At 52.7% G+C, this 21,699-nt stretch overlaps 2 protein-coding genes across 7 annotated transcripts in view; one reads left to right on the plus strand and one right to left on the minus strand.

Annotated features, from left to right (window-relative positions):
• Positions 1–13,187, plus strand: LOC112605799 (cytochrome b ascorbate-dependent protein 3). 5 transcript variants are annotated; one of them, XM_025355686.1, is made up of 7 exons: positions 1–138; positions 4,514–4,609; positions 5,632–5,830; positions 8,445–8,653; positions 9,296–9,450; positions 10,972–11,128; positions 12,350–13,187. In XM_025355686.1, exons 3-7 carry the CDS (start codon positions 5,638–5,640, stop codon positions 12,434–12,436), a joined length of 801 nt encoding a protein of 266 aa, XP_025211471.1. In that variant the 5' UTR covers positions 1–138; positions 4,514–4,609; positions 5,632–5,637; the 3' UTR covers positions 12,437–13,187. The 5 variants fall into 5 exon arrangements, with proteins under 5 accessions (XP_025211471.1, XP_025211473.1, XP_025211474.1 ...); XM_025355689.1 differs by having other exon boundaries at positions 9–138; positions 4,563–4,609; XM_025355688.1 differs by lacking the exon at positions 4,514–4,609 and having other exon boundaries at positions 7–138.
• The window catches only part of TKFC (triokinase and FMN cyclase), a 19,469-nt gene continuing 6,778 nt past the window's right edge, over positions 9,009–21,699 (minus strand). Inside the window, exons 6-18 of one of the 2 annotated variants that reach the window (XM_025355684.1) lie at positions 20,502–20,580; positions 20,104–20,193; positions 19,519–19,553; positions 19,356–19,440; positions 19,170–19,259; positions 18,555–18,671; positions 18,036–18,155; positions 17,738–17,875; positions 16,660–16,766; positions 16,385–16,488; positions 16,207–16,240; positions 16,005–16,094; positions 9,009–9,575 (exon numbers count right to left, since the gene is read on the minus strand). In XM_025355684.1, the coding sequence (XP_025211469.1) occupies positions 9,444–9,575; positions 16,005–16,094; positions 16,207–16,240; positions 16,385–16,488; positions 16,660–16,766; positions 17,738–17,875; positions 18,036–18,155; positions 18,555–18,671; positions 19,170–19,259; positions 19,356–19,440; positions 19,519–19,553; positions 20,104–20,193; positions 20,502–20,580 (1,221 nt within the window). In that variant the 3' untranslated portion in view covers positions 9,009–9,443. Of the gene's footprint in view, positions 9,576–15,034; positions 15,603–16,004; positions 16,095–16,206; positions 16,241–16,384; positions 16,489–16,659; positions 16,767–17,737; positions 17,876–18,035; positions 18,156–18,554; positions 18,672–19,169; positions 19,260–19,355; positions 19,441–19,518; positions 19,554–20,103; positions 20,194–20,501; positions 20,581–21,699 lie in introns of those variants that run through there. The other variant, XM_025355683.1, reaches the window with a different exon arrangement.

The raw sequence follows: 21,699 nt of genomic DNA on the forward strand, positions 1-21,699 counted from the left end.
GCCGGCGCCAGCCCGCTGTAGGCATTCAGGGCAGTGTTCTGCATCTCCTAAGAACCTCGGGAGCTGCAGCTCTGGCGCCTGGTAGCGAGAGGCGGGTTCCGGAGATCCCGGCCCCACTTCGTCCCACTGTGGTTAGGGGTGAGAAAGATCCCGGGCTGGGAGTTCAGGGACCTGGGTTCGAATGCTGGCTCCGCTGCTATCTCGCTTCGCACTGTCGCGACCCCCTTGCTCGGCCTCAATTTTCTCTTTTAGAAAGTAGGCACCTTTCTCCGCGCTCTTCCTTCCAACGTGGTGGTTATAAAGGCACAAAAGCTCTTCAGAGGGCGCAGAAAGCAGCTTGAGCTCCTCGCCGCAATTTTCACCCATTGTTAGCTGGCACGAGCACCCAGCAGAGGAGTCAGGGATCACCCCTCGGGCGCCTGGAACGGTTCTTTGGTCACCTGAGCCGGACCTAGGCACAGGCTGAAGTCCGGGTCTGTAATTATTCCAGTGCTAAGGGGTAACTTGTTCACCTACCTCCTTGGCTGGAATATTGAGCCCCTCACTCCTGATGTTCCGCCTTTAACAGAAGCTACCGTTGAGAATAAGGAATCCTCAGAGCCGAGAGGGAGTGGACCCGAATTCCTGTACCAACCCTGCCACTTACCTTGGCAAAGTCATTTTCTCGTTTTGGGCCCCAGTGTCACAGTGTTTTTGATTTGTAAGATGAGGGTTTAGGACTTATATCCTAAGTCTGGTCCTCAAGATTCTTGAAGTACCCCAGTCCATCGGGGAAGGAGAGCAGCAAACTGATTCTCTACCCCTTCATTTATTTGTGGTTCTAAATTATAAAAGTAACACTGCAAGAGTTTGGAGTAGAGCCTTTTTCTTTCTTTTTTTCTGAGACGGAATCTCACTCTGTCGCCCAGGCTGGAATGCGGTGGCATGATCTCGGCTCACTGCAACCTCTGCCTCCCGGGTTCAAGCGATTCCCCTGCCTCAGCCTCCTAAATAGCTGGAATTACAGGCGCCTGCTACCGCGCCCGGCTAATTTTTGTATTTTTAGTAGAGATGGGGTTTCCCCGTGCTGGCCAGGCTGGTCTTGAACTTCTGACCTTATGTGATCTGCCCACCTGGGCCTCCCAAAGTGCTGGAATTACAGGCGTGAGCCACCGCACCCACCCTGAGTAGATCCTTTTTCAAAGACTAAGGGCTGGATGGGAACTAACATTTCTTTTTTTTTCTTTTTTTTCTTTTTTTTTTTGAGACAGAGTCTGGCTCTGTTGCCCAGGCTGGAGTGCAGTGGCTCAATCTCGGCTCACTGCAAGCTCTGTCTCCCAGGTTCACACCGTTCTCTTGCCTCAGCCCCCCAAGTATATGGAACTACTGGCACCCGCCACCATGCAAGGCTAATTTTTTGTATTTTTAGTAGAGACGGGGTTTCACCATGTCAGCCAGGATGGTCTCGATCTCCTGACCTCATGATCTGCCCGCCTCAGCCTCCCAAAGTGCTGGGATTACAGGCGTGGAGCCACTGCGCCTGGCCGGGAACTACCTTTTCTTACCCCTGGACCTGACCTGTTTTAGCTCAGCCGGGAGAATCCTTTTTCGCAAGAAATTAATAATATTTTGTGACGTGAAAATTATGTGAAACTGAGACTTCAGAGTCCATAAATAAATATTACTGGAACACAGCCGTGGTGCTCATTTGTTAAGATGTTTATGTGGCTGCTCTTGCACGGGCAGAGTTGACGACATAGTTGTGACAGAGACCATGTGCTCTACAAAGCCTAGAATATTTACTACCTGGACCTTTACAGAAGAGCTTGCTGACTGCTGCCTTAGAATGGGGCTCTGCAAAGTGAGGGCACAACAGGAGGCCGAACCATGGTGAGCACACCCTGGGATCACAGCCCAGCCTGCCCTCTTAGAACAAATGAGAGGATATTTTCAAGCATTTGCGTTGCAATTTTCACTGGTTTCCTTTGTTTTTGAGACAGGCTAGCTCTGTCGCCCAGGCTAGAGTGCAGTGGTGTAATCTCAGCTCACTTCAGCCTTCTCCTGGGCTCAAGCCATCCTCCCACCTCAGCCTCCTGAGTAGCTGAGACTACAGGCGCATGCCACCACACCCAGCTTTTTTTTTTTTTTTTTTTTTTTTGTGGAGATGAGGGCTCACTGTTGCTCAGGCTGGTCTGGAACTTCTGGGTATTTATTTATAGACAGAGTCTACCTCTGTTGCACAGGCTGCAGTGCAGTGGCGTGATCTTGGCTCACTACAACCTCTGCCTCCTGGGTTCAAGCAATTCTCGTGCCTCAGCTTCCTGAGTACCTTGGATTACAGGCTCATGCCACTGTGCCTGGCTAATTTTTGTATTTTTAGTAGTGACGGGGTTTCATCATGTTGGCCAGGCTGGTCTCGAACTCCTGACTTCAGGTAATCTACCTGCCTTGGCCTCCCAAAGTGCTGGGATTGCAGGCATGAATCACTGCTGGTCCTTCACTGCATTCTTCCTTTTCTCCTGGTTTGCTCTATTTCAGGAAGTAGGAGGGCTTATCTGTGTATTGTGAGCAGGGCAATATAACTCTGCAGCTCTCTGTCAGGAAAGTGTGCCCAGGGTCTATTCTAAGTCTGTCACAGAGCAGTAAACCAGGACCTCTTCTAGGGTATGGCTTCAGATCCTTTTGGACTACATTTATTTTTTACTTTTACAAAGGAAAAAAAACAGTTGTGGAAGTCGATACTGTCAGATGAGTGAGCCTGCTGATCAAGATCTCTTATATTTCATTGAGGGATGGAGAGTGTTTTAGGTGAACATCTGGTGACCTGAAACGTCCTCTGCCCTTGGAGGAATTGAGGCGGCAGTTCTTTTTTTTTTTTTTTTTGAGACGGAGTCTCGCTCTGTCGCCCAGGCTGGAGTGCAGTGGCCGGATCTCAGCTCACTGCAAGCTCCGCCTCCCGGGTTTACGCCATTCTCCTGCCTCAGCCTCCCGGAGGCGGCAGTTCTAAGGCTGGGTAGTAAATCTCTGAGTTAAGTAGTTGAGTCACAAAGCTTCTAGGAGCTGGTGGCATGATTTGCTCCTGCCAGCTTCATGGAAGCTTTTTCCCCCCAGTCCCTGGACCTTCTTTTCTTTTTTTTGAGACAGTCTCGCTCTGTCCCCCAGGCTGGAGAGCAGTGGCATGATCTCGACTCACTGCAACCTCCACCTCCAGGGTTCAAGCAATTCTCCTGCCTCAGCCTCCCTAGTAGCTGGACTTATAGGTGAGTGCCACCACACCCAGCACATTTTTGCATTTTTAATAGAGACACGGTTTCACCATGTTGGCCAGGCTGGTGTTGAACTCCTGACCTCAGGTGATCCGCCCACGTCAGCCTCCCGAAGTGCTGGGTTTACAGGCTTGAGCCACCGTGCCTGGCTGGACCTTCCTTTCTCAGAGATTACTGCCAAGTTGGGTCACCTTGTGAAAGTCCAGCATTTTCACCTAAGTAGGTGGACCCCTAGCATGGGGAGAGCTGGTATGGCATGACTGAGGGCCACTGAGAGGCCTGGGCAGGCACAAGGAACATGAGTTGCATGTTTTTGTTAGTAGTTAGGATGAAGTGCGTGACAGCAATGACTAAGAATTCTATTTTTTTTTTTAGACGGAGTCTTGCTTGGTCGCCAGGCTGGAGTGCAGTGGCGTGATCGCGGCTCACTGCAACCTCCGCCTCCCGGGTTCAAGCAATTTTCCTGCCTCTGCCTCCCGAGTAGCTGAGACTATAGGCATGTGCCACCATGCCCAGCTAATTTTTTAGTTTTAGTAGAGATGGGTGTCGGGGTTCACCATGTTGGCCAGGATGGTCTTGATCTCTTGACCTCATGATCTGCCCACCTCAGCCTCCCAAAGTGCTAGGATTACAGATGTGAGCCACTACACCCAGCCTATTTATTTATTTGTTTATTTATTTATTGAGATGAAGTTTCGCTCTTGTTGCTCAGGCTGGAGTGCAATGGGCGCAATCTCAGCTCATTGCAACCTCTGCCTACCTAGTTCAAGCAATTCTCCTGCCTCAGCCTCCTGAGTAGCTGGGATTACAGGTGCCCACAACCACGCCCAACTAATTTTGTATTTTTAGTAGAGATGGGGTTTCACCATGTTGATCAGTCTGGTCTCGAACTCCTGACCTCAGGTCATCCACCTGCCTCAGCCTCCCAAAGTGCAGGATTACAGGCGTAAGCCATTGCGCCTAGCCAAGAATTCTAATACTTGACTTCTACAATGTGCTACATTCATTTTCTCACTTGATCTGCCAACCTGTGGTCAAGGAAGCGCGTGGGCCTTGAAGCTAAACATACAGGATTTGGAACTCCCCACCCACTCACTGGGTCCTCATACTAATTACTTCTCTCTCTCAGCCTTAGTTTCCTCATGGGTAATATGCCTCCCAGGGTTAAGAGGAATAAATGGGATCTTGTGTGTAAGGCTCTGGCGCTCGTAGCTGGTGTTCATTATTCTTATTGTTCAAGTATTCTTATTGCCACGTCTTTCTTGCAGGTGAGTCCTGCAAATGTTAAGCGATTTGCTCAAGGTGCCCATTTCGCAGGGATTGGAGCCCAGGCCAGTTCTCTGAGCCTATCATTAGGGCTAAAGGTGAGCAGTCAAGTGTTTTACCTCCATGGGGGCTATTGGCTATTTCTTCTCTCTATTGGCTGGTTCTGAGTGAGGGGCCTCAATGCAGGAAGCCACATTGTTGCCTTCTTGGTGTGAGTCCATGGGACAGGGTGACTACCTTGATGCCTGGGCCCGTGCTGCCTACGTATTAGCTGAAAGCAGGGCCAGTCCTGCGGCTTTGCCCACTTGTCTAGGGTTTAAGAGCAACTGCTCAGGGCTTTAAGCATTTGCCATGCCTGAAACCAGAGTTGGTTTCTGGGTTTATCAAAGACTTGCGGAAATCTCAAAATAAATCTCTTGCTTTCTGGACCATGAGTTGTTGCTTCCTCTTTTCTTCTCTGGACTTTCCCCAGAGGAAGAGAAAGCAGAAGTCTCAGGGCTGGAGACAGCTGAGGGGGATCAGCTGGTTCAAGGTGTGGAGTGTGGGCAGTGGAGTGAAGGCCTGGTTACCTCGCCAGTGAAGATTAGCCCCGTAGCGCTCACTCTCTGGGGAAGAACTTCTCTGACTTCTTCCTGTCTAGTGTAATAGTGGGGTGTTTGCTCTTTTCAGATTGTAAGTTTCGCCTTCTTACATTAGAACCCAAGGCCTGGGCATTTGCGTGATTTAGCCTGGATTTTCATTCCTGTCCCTTTTTTCCTGGGGGGTGTGGGGTGGTAATTCTTTACCTTCTGGTCCTGTGAGGGGAGAGCAATCCCAGGACTCTGGGCCTTGGGGCTTGGCATCTGGCCTTCACCACGGCCAGCCACAGCCTTGAGCTTGCTGCTCTGTCTGGGCACTGCCAGGTGCTGGGGTGGGGCCTCAGTCATTGTGACTGAAGATCAGGCCCACCCAGACATTGAGGCCTCGGGGGTGGGGGGGGGTGGTGCCCAGGCTGATGCAAGGGAACTGAAGCAAAAAGATTCCGTCCCACAGGTCAAGAGCGAAATCAGTGTTACATCCTTTAGCCAGAGAACTGGGTGCACCTGAGCCAGTGGAGACTTGTGACTTCTCCTTCTTCCAGGAGTGCATGATCAGAATGGCGTCGGGATGGTTCTACCTGTCCTGCCTGCTGCTGGGGTCCCTGGGCTCCATGTGCATCCTCTTCACTATCTACTGGATGCAGTACTGGCGTGGTGGCTTTGCCTGGAATGGCAGTATCTACATGTTCAACTGGCACCCAGTGCTTATGGTTGCTGGCATGGTGGTATTCTACGGAGGTGGTGAGTAAGAGGTCAGGAAGGGAGGCGGGGTAGGGCCCAGACTGGGTAAAGCTGCACTTTCCCTCTCCAAGGCTGGCCTTTGTTAATGTTGGGTTTGGGGCTATGTGGGTAGGGTGGGTTGGGCTGTCTCTGGGCCCAGCTGTCATTTGGGGGAGGAAGGGGTTAAGACTGGGGGCGGGCCGGGCGCGGTGGCTCAAGCCTGTAATCCCAGCACTTTGGGAGGCCGAGACCGGTGGATCACGAGGTCAGGAGATCGAGACCATCCTGGCTAACACGGTGAAACCCCGTCTCTATTAAGAAATACAAAAAACTAGCCGGGCGAGGTGGCGGGCGCCTGTAGTCCCAGCTACTCGGGAGGCTGAGGCCGGAGAATGGCGTAAACCCGGGAGGCGGAGCTTGCAGTGAGCTGAGATCCGGCCACTGCACTCCAGCCTGGGTGACAGAGCGAGACTCCGTCTCAAAAAAAAAAAAAAAAAAAAAAAAAAAAAAAGACTGGGGGCATCTTAGAAGGATGGCTTCACAGATACTCTAGGGCAGGAGTTGGCAAACTTTCTGTAGAGGGTCAGATAAATATTTCAGTTTTGCAAGACATAGAATCTGTGTTGCAGGTACTCAGCTCTGCCACTGTATTGTGAGAGCAGCCATAGACAACAGATAAACACTAGTGTGGCTCATGTGTTCCAATAAAGCTTTATTTGCAAACATAGGTAGCGAGCTGGATTTGGCCTTTGAGCTGTAGTGTTGTTTTTTTTGTTTGTTTGTTTGTTTTTTTTTTGAGACGGAGTCTTGCTCTGTTGCCTAGGCTGGAGTGCAGTGGCGTGATCTCGGCTCACTGCAAGCTCCACCTCCTGGGTTCACGCCATTCTCCTGCTTCAGCTTCCTGAGTAGCTGGGACTACAGGTGCCCACCACAACGCCCGGCTAATTTTTGGTATTTTTAGTAGAGACGGAGTTTCACCATGTTAGCCAGGATGGTCTCGATCTCCTGACCTCGCGTGATCCGCCCACCTCAGCCTCCCAAAGTGCTGGAATTACAGGCGTGAGCCACCGCGCCCGGCCTGAGCTGTAGTTTTTAACCAGCTCTAGAGAACAGGAGATTGAAGCCTCTCATGGTTTAGTCAGGCCACTGAATGAGGGACTTGCTTGCTTTTCCGGGATCTATCTTTTTTTTTTTTTTTTTCTTTTTTTTCTTTTTTTGAGATGGAGTTTTGCTCTTGTCACCCAGGCTGGAGTGCAGTGGCATGATCTTGGCTCACTGCAACCTCTGCCTCCTGGGTTCAGGCTATTCTCCTGCCTCAGTCTCCCAAGTAGCTGAGATTACAGGTGCCTGCCATCATACCTAGCTAATTTTTGTATTTTTTAGTAGAGATGGGGTTTCACCATGTTGGTCAGGCTGGTCTCGAACTCCTGACCTCAGGTGATCCACCTGCCTCTGCCTCCCAAAGTGCTGGGATTACAGGCGTGAGCCACCGTGCCCAGCCTGGGATCCATCTTTGTAATCTTTGTCCCATGCTTTCAAATCTATGCTTTGGGGCCCCGATGAGCCTCATTTTCCCCACTTGCAAAATGGCAATACAATGCCATTGATGATAGCAGCCTATCATGTGCAGTTCACATGTATCATCCCATTTTGTTCTTACAAGTTTGTGAGGTGGGCTCTGTTATGTCCCTTTTACAGATGAGGAAATTGAGAGTGAGAAAGGAGAGGCCAAACAGCTAAGAGGCAGAGCCTGGATTTGGACCTATGTTGCCTGACCTTAGTACCTGTGTTTTTGACAGCCAGCCTCAGTTGTAACAATTCAGTTTGATGAAATAATGACTGTCACGATGCTTTTTAGCCTGGAAACCGCAAACAAGCTGAATTTATTATTGTAAAAATAGAATGAGAGGTCTAAGAAACCTGCTTCTCCCCTCCACTTTTTTTTTTTTTTTTTTTTTGGGAGACAGGGTTTCCCTCTTTTTCAGGCTAGAGTGCAGTGGGATGATCATAGCTTGCTGCAGCCTTGAACTGTTGGGCTCAAGTGATCCTCCCACCTCAGCCCCTAAGTAGCTGAGAGTACAGGCATGTGCCACCACGCCCGGGTAATTTATTTTTATTTTTATTTTTTTGTGGAGACAGGATCTTGCTATGTTGCCCAGGCTGGTCTTGAACTTCTCGCCTCCCAAAGTGCTGACATGAGCCACTGTGCCCAGCCCTCCTCCCTTTTTAATTTGAATCTATTTATTTTTTTCTCTCTGTGGCCCAGGCTAGATCGCAGTGGCATGATCATAGCTCACCGTAACCTCAAACTCCTGGTCTCAAGCAGTCCTCCCACCTTGGCTTCCCAAAAAGTGCTGGAATTACGGGCATGAGCCACGTTGCCCGACCCCTCCTCCCTTTTTAACTGGCCCTTCTCTCCTCCCTTCGTGGCTGACTGTTATCCCACAAATTATGGGAGGATAAAAGATGCCAAGGAGTTGATACCAGTGCCCTAGCATTTCCTGTTCCCTTGCTGGGAAACCGTGTAGGATCCTATCAGGGTTATTCCCTGATGTCTGGGTGAGCACGAGGGGAGAGGCTGAGCCCTGGGACTGCCCTCTCCTGGATGCTGAGCCCTAGGACTGCTCTCCTGCAGCGTCACTGGTGTACCGCCTGCCCCAGTCATGGGTGGGGCCCAAACTGCCCTGGAAACTCCTCCATGCAGCGCTGCACCTGATGGCCTTCATCCTCACTGTTGTGGGGCTGGTTGCTGTCTTTACGTTTCACAACCATGGAAAGATTGCCAACCTCTACTCCCTGCATAGCTGGCTGGGCATCACTGCTGTCTTCCTCTTCGCCTGCCAGGTGGGTTCTCTGCGCTCCTCCTTGAGGTTCCTAGAGCCATGAGCTCTGGTTGGGGGTTCACTTGCATGAGCACCAAATATTCCTTCTGCTCACTGCCTGGAGAGAGCCTTGGAGGTTGTATCCTGTAGAATTGACAGTTTCTTCAAGGGCTGTGGGAGGTCAGTGGCCTGAACTTACTCTGTTCCTTTTATCCCTCCCATTGCCCGTCTCTTGTCCCAGAGCCCTCTCTACTAACTTTGTCATGGCACGTACCATGCGGACTCTAATCAGCCATCTGGCTTCCACTTTCCCCACTCCCACCTCTGTGAACCAAAAGAATTCTAGAAGTGCTTCCCATATTCTGATCTCAGGCCTGTGCAAGTGAGGAGTTTTATGAGCAAGGACTGGAAGGAAGCAGAGACAAACAAGGTGGTTAGGTTTGCTGGGAGTGGGATGGTAGCTAAGCATGTCATTTACTGTTCTTGTTGCTTGGGTAATAGGCCACATTGAGGAAGCTAGCATGGTGGTGGGCAATGCCTGGTGGGAGGGTCTGAGTTGTGAAAGAAGATCCAGGGAGTAGAGATGGGGAGGAGGCGCTGCTGGGGTGGGCTGTGCTTTGGTCACACACAGCACAGTTGGGTGCGTCCTCCCTTTTGTCCACAGTGGTGTCTGGGCTTTGCTGTCTTCCTCCTGCCCTGGGCGTCCATGTGGCTGCGCAGCCTCCTGAAACCCATCCACGTCTTTTTTGGAGCCGCCATCCTCTCTCTGTCCATCGCATCCGTCATTTCCGGCATTAATGAGAAGCTTTTCTTCAGTTTGTGAGTGCAGTGGGGTCCCCAACTCTAAGGTGAAGAGGAGGGAATAGGGTCTTCAAAAGATACACCCTGTGATCACAGGACTCACCCAAGGGAGGAGAGCTTTTGGGGTTGGGCCCATTCCTGATCTGGAAGGTAACAGAATTGATCTTTCTTTAGGTTGAAATTGGTAAGTCCACAGATATTTATTGAGCATCAGTTTGATTTAGCACCTGCTTTGTGTCAGAAACTGTCCTAAGCACCTTACATTTAATCCTGTCACCCACCCTACATCATTGGTATTGTTGTCATTGCTATTTTCTTTTTTTTTGAGATGGAGTCTCGCTCTGTCGCCCAGGCTGGAGCGCAGTGGCACAATCTTGGCTCACTGCAACCTCCACCTGCCGGGTTCAAGCAATTCTCCTGCCTCAGCCTCCCAAGTAGCTGGGTCTACAAGAGCGTGCCACCATGCCCGGCTAATTTTTTGTATTTTTAGTAGAGATGGGGTTTCACCATGCTGGGCAGGCTGGTCTCAAACTCCTGACCTCGTGATCCACCCGCCTCAGCCTCCCAAAGTGCTGGGATTACAGGCGTGAGCCACCGTGCCTGTAATGCCATCATTGCCATTTTCAATTGGAACAGATTCTGCAATAGGACTGTTCAGGTAAAAAGGAAACAAAACAAAACAAAACAAAACAAATGAGGGAACAGAGGGGTTACGTAAACTTACCCAACGGCACACAGCCAGTAAGTGGCAGAGCTGAGGCTCGGGTTAGGCAGTCTGACTCTAGAGCGTTGCATGCCTGACCACTACTGTCCATTTTTTTGAGGCAGTGGGGTGTAGTGAAAAGCAACTAGGACTTAAGGTCAGACTGTGGTTTCGATCTTGGCTGTGCCATTTACTAATTATGCATCTTTGGGCAAGTTAATTTCATTGCTTTGAGCTTCAGTTTCCTCATGGGTAAAAGGATTATTACAGCTGGGTGCAGTGGCATGCACCTGTAGTCCCAGCTACTAGTGAGGCTGAGGTGGAAGGAGTCCAGCCTGGGCAACGTAGGAAGACCCTCTCTCTCCTTTTATCCACCCCCTTCAAGAGATAGCATCTCACTCTGTTGCCTAGGTTGGAGAGCAATGGTGTCACCATAGCTTACTGCAGCATCAAACTTCTGCACTCAAGTGATCTTCCCAATTTAGCCTCCCAAGTAAGCTAGGACTACAGGCATGGACCACCTCACCCAGCTAAGCTTTATTTTTGTAGAGACAGGATCTCACTATGTTGCAATGTTGCACAGGTTAGACTGGAACTCCTGGGGTAAAGCAATCCTCATGCCTTGGCCTCCCAAAGTGCTGGGATTACAAGAGTGAGCCACTGTGCCTGGCTCATTATACAAATATTTGCAGGGACTTAGAAAGGGTGTTAAAATTCTACATCACATGTGGCCCCGGGAAGGTTTTCTCACCCTCTCTTAGTGACATCGAGTCTCCCACTAGACAAAAATAGGTGGAAAAATCTCTCGAGGGCTCACATTGTTTTGTCATCTTCAGGAAAAACACCACCAGGCCATACAACAGCCTGCCCAGTGAGGCGGTGTTTGCCAACAGCACCGGGATGCTGGTGGTGGCCTTCGGGCTGCTGGTGCTCTACATCCTTCTGGCTTCATCTTGGAAGCGCCCAGAGCCAGGGATCTTGACCGACAGACAGGTATGGGTTCCAGTCCCACATTCCAGGGTGAGACAGGGCCAGGTTTAGAGAAGGATCTCCCACAAAAGGCTGGGGCCTTAACAAGAAGACTAACCCTGTGGCACAGTGGGAAACCAAGTAACTTGAGGGTGGAGTTAGGGTGGCTGATGGGGAGCACTGGTTCCAAACCAGCACATCCCAGCGAAATGCTGGGACTCCCCAGGGTCTGTCCATTGGGCGACAGAATTTCCCCCCAAATTACTGTGGTTCTGTGGGGTGAAGTGTGGCCTTATCTTCTTCCCCAAGGAAGGGCTTGACTATGACAAGGGTGTGTGATTTCTCCTTTACCAGCCCGGGGGCTAGTCTAGTGGGATGGGTACGTGGTGACCAGCTGAGTGCTCGGAGCAGGTCTTGATGGGATGTAGGGAGATGGGGTGTGTACCAGGCTCAGGGACTTTGGGGCTTCCCTGAGGGATGTGGTGGCTTGGGTGGGGACCACCCTGCAGGTTAGGGGTCTCTCTGAATAGCTTGGGCCTGGTGTGACTCCTGCATCATGTCATTAACTCCTCGGCATCTGCCTGTCTTTCCAGCCCCTGCTGCATGATGGGGAGTGAAGCAGCAGGAAGGGGCTCCCAGGAGCTCCTGGTGGTGCAGCCTGTGTCCCCCAGAAGCTCTGCTCTTCCCAGGGCTCCCAGCTGGTTTCAGCAGGCAACTTTCTTCGAATGCTGGGCCCAAACTTCTTGCCTGGGTACTGGGCCTGCCTTCTCCAGCCGCTTGCTGCCTGTCTGCTTTTCTTGGTGGCTTTGGCTTCTGTTCTCCTTGGCATCAGCCTCTCAGGTCCTCCATTCACACGAGGTCCTCCTTGCTCTGGCCACTCTTGCTGCTCCTGTCTGAAGAAATCAGACTGATTTCCTCTTAAGACTCCTAGGGATGTGGTGAAGAGCTGGGACTCAAGTGCAGTCCACGATGTGAACCATGAGGGAGGTGAGGTGTCCGTCCGCTTCCCCCATAAAGGCGTGCATTTCAGTTAGGCTGCCCCGCCACAGAGCAGGCTTCATCTGCTCTGCCATCCAGCCCCGTCTGGATGTGAGGTGGGGTGGAGATATCATGGGGTGATTGCAGAAGCGGGGAGTGGCGGCCCACACAGCTTCTGCTGAGGAGCTGACTGCTCTGAGCTGTTCTGTTTCGTATTGCTGCTCTGTGTCTGCGTGTATTGTGACCGTGCGGCTCCACCTCTTCCAGCTGCTGCTACAGCCGAGGCCTGGATCCCGGCCTTTCCCTGTGACTTACATGCCTGTCACCGGCAGGCAGCCCTACGAATCCTGGTAACCTGCTCTCCCAAGAACAGAGCCTGTCCCCAGATGTCCCAGTAGCAATGAGTAACAGGTGGCTGTAGACTTCCTTTACTTCCCCTTGCTGGATCAGGGCCTTCCTGCCTCCTGCTGGGCAGATCTGGCCTTGCTCTCTTGGCAGGGCCCCAGCCCCTCTGATCACTGCAGCTCACCATGCAACTGATGCCAAAGTTGTGGTGTCCTGTGTGCAGCAGCCCTGGGAGCCACTGCCACCTTCAGAGGGGTTCCTTGCTGAGACCCACATTGCTTCACCTGCCCCCACCATGGCTGCTTGCCTAGCCCAACCCAGTGTTCTGTGCCATGCTAGAGCTTGAGCTGTTGTTCTTCAGAGGAGGAAATACGGTGGGGAGGGGGAAGGGTCTTGCTCCTCTCCTAAGTGTTGCTGCTGTGGCTTTTTTGCCTTCTCCAAAGACGCACTGCCAGGTCCCAAATTCCAGACTGCTGTGCTTAGTAGGCAAGTGAGAAGCCTGGGGTTTGGAGCCCACCTACTCTCTAGCAGCATCAGCATCCTACTCCTGGCAACATCAGGCCAACTGTCCGCCCCAGCCTCACATTGCCAGATGTTGGCAGAAGGGCTAATATTGAACATCTTGATTGGCTGGAGCCTTCAAAGCCACTGGGATGCCCTCCAGGCACCTAGGTCCCATGACCAGCTCCCTGTCGCCATAGGGGTAGGCATTTCACTGGTTTATGAAGCCCGAGTTTCATTAAATATGTTAAGAATCAAAGCTGTCTTTGTTCAGGCTGCTATAACAAAAATATAATAGCCTGGGTGGCTTAAACAACAAGCGTTTATTTCTCACAGTTCTGTAGGCTATAGACATCCAACATCAAGACACTGGCAAATGTGGTGTGTGGCAAGCGCCAGCTTCCTCAGAGACCGTCTTCTCACCGTAACCTCACATGGTGGAAAGGGCGTGAGAGCTCTCTGGGGCTCCACCCTCATAACCCAACCACCTCCCAAAGGCCCCACGTCCTAACACTACCATAGTGGGGGTGAGCCTTTCAACACAGGAATTTGCGGGGGGGACATATTCATTCAGTCTCTAATAGCAGCCCTCTGATGAAATGATGCTGTGGTTAAATGAGTTCTGGGCCAATTTGTAAAAGCCTCAGGACAGGTCTGACCCTCACAGACCTAGGGAGGGGCCAACTGGAAGGCACCAAAGATCCACATGATCCTCTGTCTTCATGGAATGGCATGTGTGGATTCACATGCAGCTCATTTATGTGCGGATGTCCTTAATTGCTAATGGCACTTGCTTATCTCACGAGGAAGGAAATTTTTCCTATTTCATAATCTGAGAAAACAAGACTTAAAAAGGTTAAGTGACTAGGTTGAGGTCACCCAGCCAGGAAGTGACAGAGCTGGGATCCACAGGCCACCGTCTGAGGCCAGCCTCCTTCGCAGCTGCTGGGCACACACCCCTGTGCAGGACGCCCTGTGGTCAGGGACATATGGTGCAGCTGACAGACAGGACCCTGGGTAGAGAAGCCCAGGCACTGGGGGAGCCTACAGCCAATTTGGGCGAAGTAGGTGACGGGGGTTGGGGGGCACAGGAAGCTGTTTCCTATCAGCTAGTGGTGAAGCGGATGACCTGGGAGGGGCTGGGGGCCCAACCCTTGTGATAACTCCCAGTGAGTGAGCACTTGGACTGTGCTGGGCTTCATCTTCATCAGTTCATTGGAATCCTTTCATGTCCCCGTGAGGTGGGTACCATTCTGATTTTACAGATCCCAAGGGGCTAAAAAATAGGCCTTAGCTCATGTAACCAGGTTAAAGCAGAACCAGATTTCAGATCATGTGTATAAGTCAACAGCCAGTGCCTTTAACCACTCCCTACCCTACATGCGTGCCAGGCACGTGCTATTGGTCTCCACATGCACAGAATGCCCCTTCTCACCCTAGTGCCATCAGTGATTGCTCTAGAAAGAGACCTAGGGGCTGGCTTGGCCACAGCCCTCCTCTCCCCTCCCCTCCCCTCGCTCTGTTGCCCAGGCTGGAGTATAGTGGCATGATCACGGCTCACTGCAGCCTCGACCACCTGGGCCCAAGCCATCCTCCCAACTCAGCCTCCCGGGAAGTTAGGACTACAGGCACACACGACCATGCCTGGCTGATTTTGTATTTTTTGGTAGAGCCAGGGTTTCACCATGTTGCCCAGGCTGGTCTTGAACTCCTGAGTGTAAGGGATCCCAAAGTGCTGGTATTGCAGGTGTGAGCCACCATGCCCGGCCTGGCTGCATTTTCTGATCTACAACTGAACCTTAGACTATGATGATTTATTTTCCTTCTGGTGTCCCAAATGCCCATTTGACTCCCAAGGAGCCAATGAATTGTTAATTCGATGCTGAGAAAAGCCTACCTACCATTCTTAAATGAATCAGGTGTGTGTACTGGAAAGGGGACAGGTCGGGGGTCTCGGTGGAAGCAGCCCAGCTGAGGAGACACTGATTTAGGGGCTCAGGTAATAAAGATCTGCCTGGTAGAAGATGGCTCATGATGCCTGCAGCCAGGGCTGTGGGCCCCTTTGTTTACATGCATGGGAAAAGGTCCCTCAGAGGAGGCAGTGGCTTTCTTGCTTCCATGTATTATAGTTTATTAACTTTCTTTTCCATGCTCATTGGGATTAAGGTGCAGAAGGCATTTCACAGAGAGTCTTAAAACCAAATTAGGATTGCCAGATAAAGGCTGCACAAGGAAAATGCCTTATCTCTGAAGCCCAGAACTGGCAGGGGAGGGCATGACCCAGGGACTCCACCCTCTCACAAAGGGAAAGGGCATGCTGGAGAGGCACGGGGACCCACTCCAGCTCGCTCTGGGTGCTGTCTGTAGTTCTGGAAGCTTGGTGGAGGATTTCCTGCTCAACTTAGAGGGTGGGCCAATGGAGCCAGGCCAGGGGAAAGGGACGGTTGGAAGGCAGAAGTGACAAAGGCCACCTCAGCACAGCAGTGAGAGGAGCTGAGGCCAAGAGAGGCAGTCATACACCCTAGCTCTGCAAGACCTCCAGGATGGCCCGGAGGATGGCAGCAGCTGCCACTGCCCCGGGGTCTGGCTGCTCCAGCCGTGCTGAGCTGATATAACTGGCTCTTCCGGCTCCAGCTTCCATATTCTTGGTGGCCTCTGCTGCAGCTTCGGCACTCTGGGGGATGGGGTGTGGGAGCAGGTTCAAGGGCAGACCATCAGGCCTCCTCCTTCCTGCCATGGGCAGAACGTCTCTGCCGTGCAGCCTGGCCCTGCATGCTCTTGCCCTGGCTCTGCCAGCACCCTCTGCTCTGTCACCAAATGGAAAGTTACCTCTCATCTACTTCCAGCAGGGAAAAGGGTCACCATTCACTGAGGCCCTGTTATCCCAGGCAGTGTGCAGGGCTCTACATATTTCCTTAGCCACATAACCACCTTCTGAGATAGGTGCTCATCTCCATTGTACAGAGAAGGAAACTGTGATCCAGGAAGGTTATTAACTTGCTCAGGGTCACATGGAGACAGGAGTCTGGTGGCTAGAAGCCTGTCTCCCTGGGTGGCTGGGCCCAGCCTCACTCACCTTGACTGCTTTGGTCAGGACTTGCAACAGATCGGCTCCTGGGCTCTTCCAGGCTTGGAGCTCCTGCCCTGCTGCCCACAGAGAATCCAGCTGGACAAGGTGAGGGAGAGGGGGCTGAGCACAGGCCCTGCAACTGAGGGTGCTCTTTAGGGTTTACAGGCTCAAAAGGAGAAAGGTCTAGGGCTACAGCCCGAGTACACACCATAGTCCTGTCCCCTGGGGCAGCCTTTCCATACCTAGCAGGGAGAGAATGAAAGAGGTTCACTATAGGGAACCAAGGGAATCACTCTGAGGGTGGGGCTAGGGCCTGGCAGGGGGCAGATGTCACCAACCACCTCCCCCAGCCCACCCCTGGTCTGATGCACAGGGCCCCGGCTCACTTCTGCATGGCTTCCAGGCCGGCATCCATGGCAGCAGACCAGGCTGGGAGGCTGGTCTTGACCTTGAGTGGCTGGGCAGCCGCAGTCAGGAACAGGCCATAGAGCTGGGGAGGATGAGAACACTGAGCATATGGTGCTGGCCTGGACCCCAGCCGGCCCAGCCACCTCCCTGTCAGCCCTTCAGCCCCTAGGCACCCACCTACCTCCCTGTCAGCCCTTCAGCCCCCAGGCACCCACCTACCTCCCTGTCAGCCCTTCAGCCCCCAGGCACCCACCGCTCCAGATGAGCCTCCCATCTTCTCCAGGAGCAGGACAGACAACTTGGAGAGCAGCTGGGCAGGGCTGGCAGGGGGTGGGCCCTCCTTCAGCCACTCCCGGATTGCTGCAGGCACAGAGAGACGGGGAGGAATTCAGAGACCCTCCCTCCATCTGCTAGACTTCCAGCCAGCACCAATGACGGCTGGAAAAGGCTGACAGGGAGGTGAAATGAAGGCTTCCCAAGATCCCTTTCCACATTCAGTGTGCAGTCTAGAGAGGGGCTGGACTGTAGAACCGAAAGGGGCCTGGGGAGGTGAGGCCTGCCTCGAAGCCCCTCCACCTGACACTGTGTACTCCACTTCCTGGCTTGGTTTTTTCTCCTTAGCCCTTTGTGCTAACATCCTCTGTTTTGCTGATTTATCTTGTTGACTGTCTTCCACCCAGAACATAAGCCATGAGGGCGGTGATTTCTGTCTGCTCTGTTCACTACTGTATCCACAGTTGAGAGCAGTGCCTGCCCCATGGCAGACACCAAATACCTTTTTCTCGAATGAATGATGCTGGACAGTTAAGAGCTTTTCACTGGTCTGGGTAAACTGAGAAAAATAAGGACAACAGAATATGTTTTGCTTGAGTTGTAAGTTATTCACTGTGAATGATTTCATTTAATTCTAAGATAATAACCTCATACATTTGTGCTGTTAAGAAGGTCACTGTCGGCCAGGTACAGTGGCTTATGCCTGTAATCCCAGCACTTTGGGAGGTCAAGGTGAGCGATGGCTTGAGGTCAGGAGTTAGAGAGCAGGCTGGCCAACATAGCGAACCCTGCCTCCACTAAAAACACAAAAATTAGCCAGGTGTGGCTGCGCACGCCTGTAATCTCAGCTAGTCGGGAGACTGAAGCAGGAGAATTGCTTGAACCCGGCGGGACGGAGGCTGCAGGGAGCCGAGATCACGCCATTGGACACTCCAGCCCAGTGACAGAGTAAGACTCCTTCTTAAAAAAAAAGAAAAGTCCCTGTCTTCAAGGCAACAGGTGGAAGGGGGGCTAGGGTTTTGTGGATGGCCTAACTTGGAAAAGTCCCTGGCACCAACCTCTGGCCGCACGGCTGTGGGTGGTGCCACAGTCGCCATCACCAGCAGCCCGGTCCAGGGCATTCAGGTGTTCCTCCAGGCCCAGGAGGGTGCTGCACACCCGTTCCAGCACCAGCGCCATCCGCTTCGAGGCTGAGCCTAGAAAGGGAGGATGGTGAAGAACAGGCCCACCAGGCCCTTCTCACAACCACACTTGACTGGGGTAGGAGATGTGGGTGCCAGGGCCCCTACCCACCCCACCGCATATCCCTGCATCCTTTGGGAAGCCTGTCCCTTCCCCAGAGGCAGGAGTTGGTACCTCCTACAGCAGTGGAATCAAGGGCCTCCTGGGGCTCGGCAGGGGCTACCCGGTTCCGCTTCCGCCCAGTAATGGAGACTGCGGCCACGTTAGGCCAGGCTACTGCAGTGGTTTCAGCATCTAAGAGCAGCAAGATAACTCTCTTAGACATGGCTGTCCAGCCAGGGATTCAGCAGGGCTTGGACCCCTCCATCCTGGCCCTGGTGGACTGGCTCCCTCAGCAGCCTTGGAGGAAGGGAGTCCACCTCAACAAGCATGGACTGAGTGCCTACTGTGTACAGGGGTATGGAGAGAGGGTCCTTAGGAAAAGGGTCAGGCCTATCTGAGGAGGATCCTAATACCAACTCCTCCTAGTACCAGTGACAGCTGGAGAAGGCTGGAGAAGCCCAGAAAGGTCCTTCTTCACAGGCTGTAGAGCCCTGATTGTCACGGTCAGCCCTGATGGAGTCTCCAAGTCTCCCTGACTCCTTCCAGCTACAAGGAGCCCTGGCTTGGGTGACCCCAGGTTCCAAGTCTCACCTATCAGTTTCAGGAGAGGCTCATCCACCAGCAGGAGGGTGAGAGAAATGCCAGGCATCTCCAGTGCTGACATGAAGGTGCCCACCAGGGCACGGGCAATCTTCACCCCGCGGCCCTCTGCAATACCAGAGCATGGCGGTCCAGAAGGGAAAAATGGGCATCAGGGAAAGAAACAAAACAAAAGAAAAGCAAGGACCTTGGAAGCTGGGGCACTGAGGTCAGGACGGGGATGGCCTGATTTCCTCCTGGCAGGCATCCCTCAACCCCACAAATGACCATGTTCCCTGGAGGTATCCCCTACTTCACGGCAGATGAGCAATTACAGGTCTCATTTACTCAGTTCGTGCCAGGTGCTGGGTGCTGTGTGGAGTGCCTTACATCTGTTTAATCTCACTTAATCCTCACAACAACGGTATAATGCAGGTACCATTATTATTACCCCAAATTTGCAGACAAGAAAATAAACAGAGGCTCAAGGTATCCAGCAATTAGGTGGCAGAGAGACGATTTAACTCAGACTTATCCGACGCACAGTCCGTGTTCTCTGCCATCACAAGGCCCTCCCTCAGCCCTTTCCAGAGGGCTGCAGGCTCCCCTTCCCAGTGCATGGCTCACCCAGGGAGCGAACGGCAGCATCGGCTATGATGCCCAATTCCAGGAATGACAGGCCACCCAGGTTGTTGACCATCATCACAACTGAAGAGCCTGTGGGTAGACATGACACCCCAGGTGAGACCCTCTGGGCGTCTCCTGCCCAGAGGTGTAGGAAGGGTTGGGAGACGTGGGCGAGAGGCTACCCACCGGGCTGCACAGGCACACGGGACGCATTGGTGGTGTCTGTCATGTGGTCGAGCATGAGTTTCACAATCTCATCAGCAGTTGCCATCTGTCACAGGGAGCCAGGAATGAGCTACATCTGGGAGGCCTTGGCCTTAGGGTGGCCTGCGCCAGGGCGACCACTTACCTTTATCCGGCGCACACCAGCTTCCCCGTGGATCCCTGCGGATAGACGTGGTCACTGCTGACCCACTCAGGGCCTGGGGATTTGCTCATCGTTTTTATCAAGGACCCACACAGTGCTGGACTCACACAGTAAGTGGGCGGGAGTCGGGGATGGAAAGGGACAGAATAATGAAAAACATGGTCTCTGTTCTCTGGGAGCTCGTGGCTTGGTGGTGGAGATAGCTTTAACTGGAGGTAGTCAGGGTGGAAGCACAGGGGAGGAAGCAGAAAGCTTTGCAGCCAGGGGATCTTTGAAGAGCCCTTGAAAGAAGGGTGTATTCTGGCAGGGACAGGAGGACCTGGGAATGGTAGGCAAAGGCAAGGAGGTGGGCAGCGTACAGAGCTCCACGTGGCCAGAGCCCTGGGTGTAGACGGCAAAGCCGGTAGGAATCAGGTAGGTTGGGCCAGGCTGGGCCTCAAATGCCCAAGTAAAAATGCTAAGGCCACCTGGGGAGAGGAGCAGGTTGATGGCTCTCAGGGTATACAAGGTGGGCAAAGTCCAGGGCTAAGGGGCAGGCAGGGCTGGGATGGGCGGCCACAAGCTTACCCAGGCCCAGCTCTACCTCATCGGCCGAGAGCTCGAAGGTGGGTTTGGAACCAGGGACGCTGCAGGAGGATAAGCTCACCCCCAGGGTACCTATGAGAAACAAGGCATGAAGGGATGACTGTTCCACTCTCAGCACTGGGCATCAGGAAGGGCGGCAGCAGCATCTCAGAAGCCCTGCCCACAGACACCCTCTTCTCTGAGAAAGCTGCCGGACTCTCCACCTCAGCCATGGTACCCAAGGCCACCAGTCCCCAGGAGCTCCCCCAGGGATACCTTCCCTAGACCCCTGGGAAATAACCTGGGGAGCACCGCTAGGCAGCCAACAGGAACCTGCTCCTCATCCCGGGGATGTCCCAACCTTCCCCACTCTCCTGCCCAACTCCCAGGCCGGCACTCACCCATGGCCTTGGCGACCACGTTCACCCACTTTGTGATCTCCTCCAGCCCCACACCTGCCTCAGCCAGAGCACCTGCCACCTGCAGCCATACAGAGTTAAAAGCCCCAGCGGGGCGGGTATCACTGTACCATGTGGGGTAGAAGACAGGCAGGGGGTGAGTTTCTTGTTGGGAAGGGGGAACCTCTTACGATTTCCACACTCAACCTGGCCCATCACATTTAGGGCAGAAGAGCAAACTCCCGCCATTCACATTGTACCTGCCAGAAATCTTCAAAAATTCTAGTCTGTTGGAGTCAGAAGAGACTTTACAAATGGGGAAATGGACCCAGAGAGGGGAGGTGACTTGTCCAATGTCACACAGCCAGTGGGTGGCCAGTTTCCCAACTCTAGAGTTCCAGAGTTCTCTCTCCCATAGCCTTGCTATTGTGGGTCACTTTACCCATCTATCCATCCATCCATCCAGCCAATTTTTAACAAGCATCTAGCATATGCTGAAAAGGAAAAAAGGCAACTAAGTCACAGTCCCCACCTTCAAGAACTCACAGCCTGGAGAGAGGCTAGGGAAAATTTATGTGAGGTGGTAATTACAATTACACTAGGAGGGGCTGCCAGCCAGCTCAGGGTACTGGGGAGATGTAGATCAGGGAGAGCCTTCCAGGTGGGGAGACATCAGAGTTGGGCCTCTGCAGAATGGTAGGAGTTAGCCAGGCCAAAAGGAGGCTGGACAAGGAAAGAATTTTCCAGGCCACAGACACTGCATAAGCAAAGCCAGAGATGACCCACAGCCTGGCAGGTACAGGAGCTGGCGTGAATGGACCGTAAGAGTAAGGCAATGATGGCAGGGTACGGTGGCTCACACTTGTCATCCCAGCACTTTGGGAGGCCGAGGAGGGCAGATCATTTGAGGTCAGGAGTTCGAGACCAGCCTGGCCAACATGGTAAAACCCCATCTCTACTAAAACTACAAAAATTAGCCAGGCGTGGTGGCAGGCGCCTGTAATCCCAGCTACTGGGGAGGCTGAGGAAGGAGAATCGCTTAAACCTGGGCGGCGGAGACTGCAGTTAGCCAAGACTGTGCCATTGCATTCCAATCTGGGCAACAGAGTAAGACTCTGTCTCAAAAGAAAAATAAATTAAAAAATAAATAAGTAAAAGAAAATTTAAAAAGAGGAAGGCAGGGATGATGGGAGATGAAGGT

This window comes from Theropithecus gelada, chromosome 14 (assembly GCF_003255815.1).
Source record: "Theropithecus gelada isolate Dixy chromosome 14, Tgel_1.0, whole genome shotgun sequence".
NCBI lineage: Eukaryota > Metazoa > Chordata > Mammalia > Primates > Cercopithecidae > Theropithecus > Theropithecus gelada.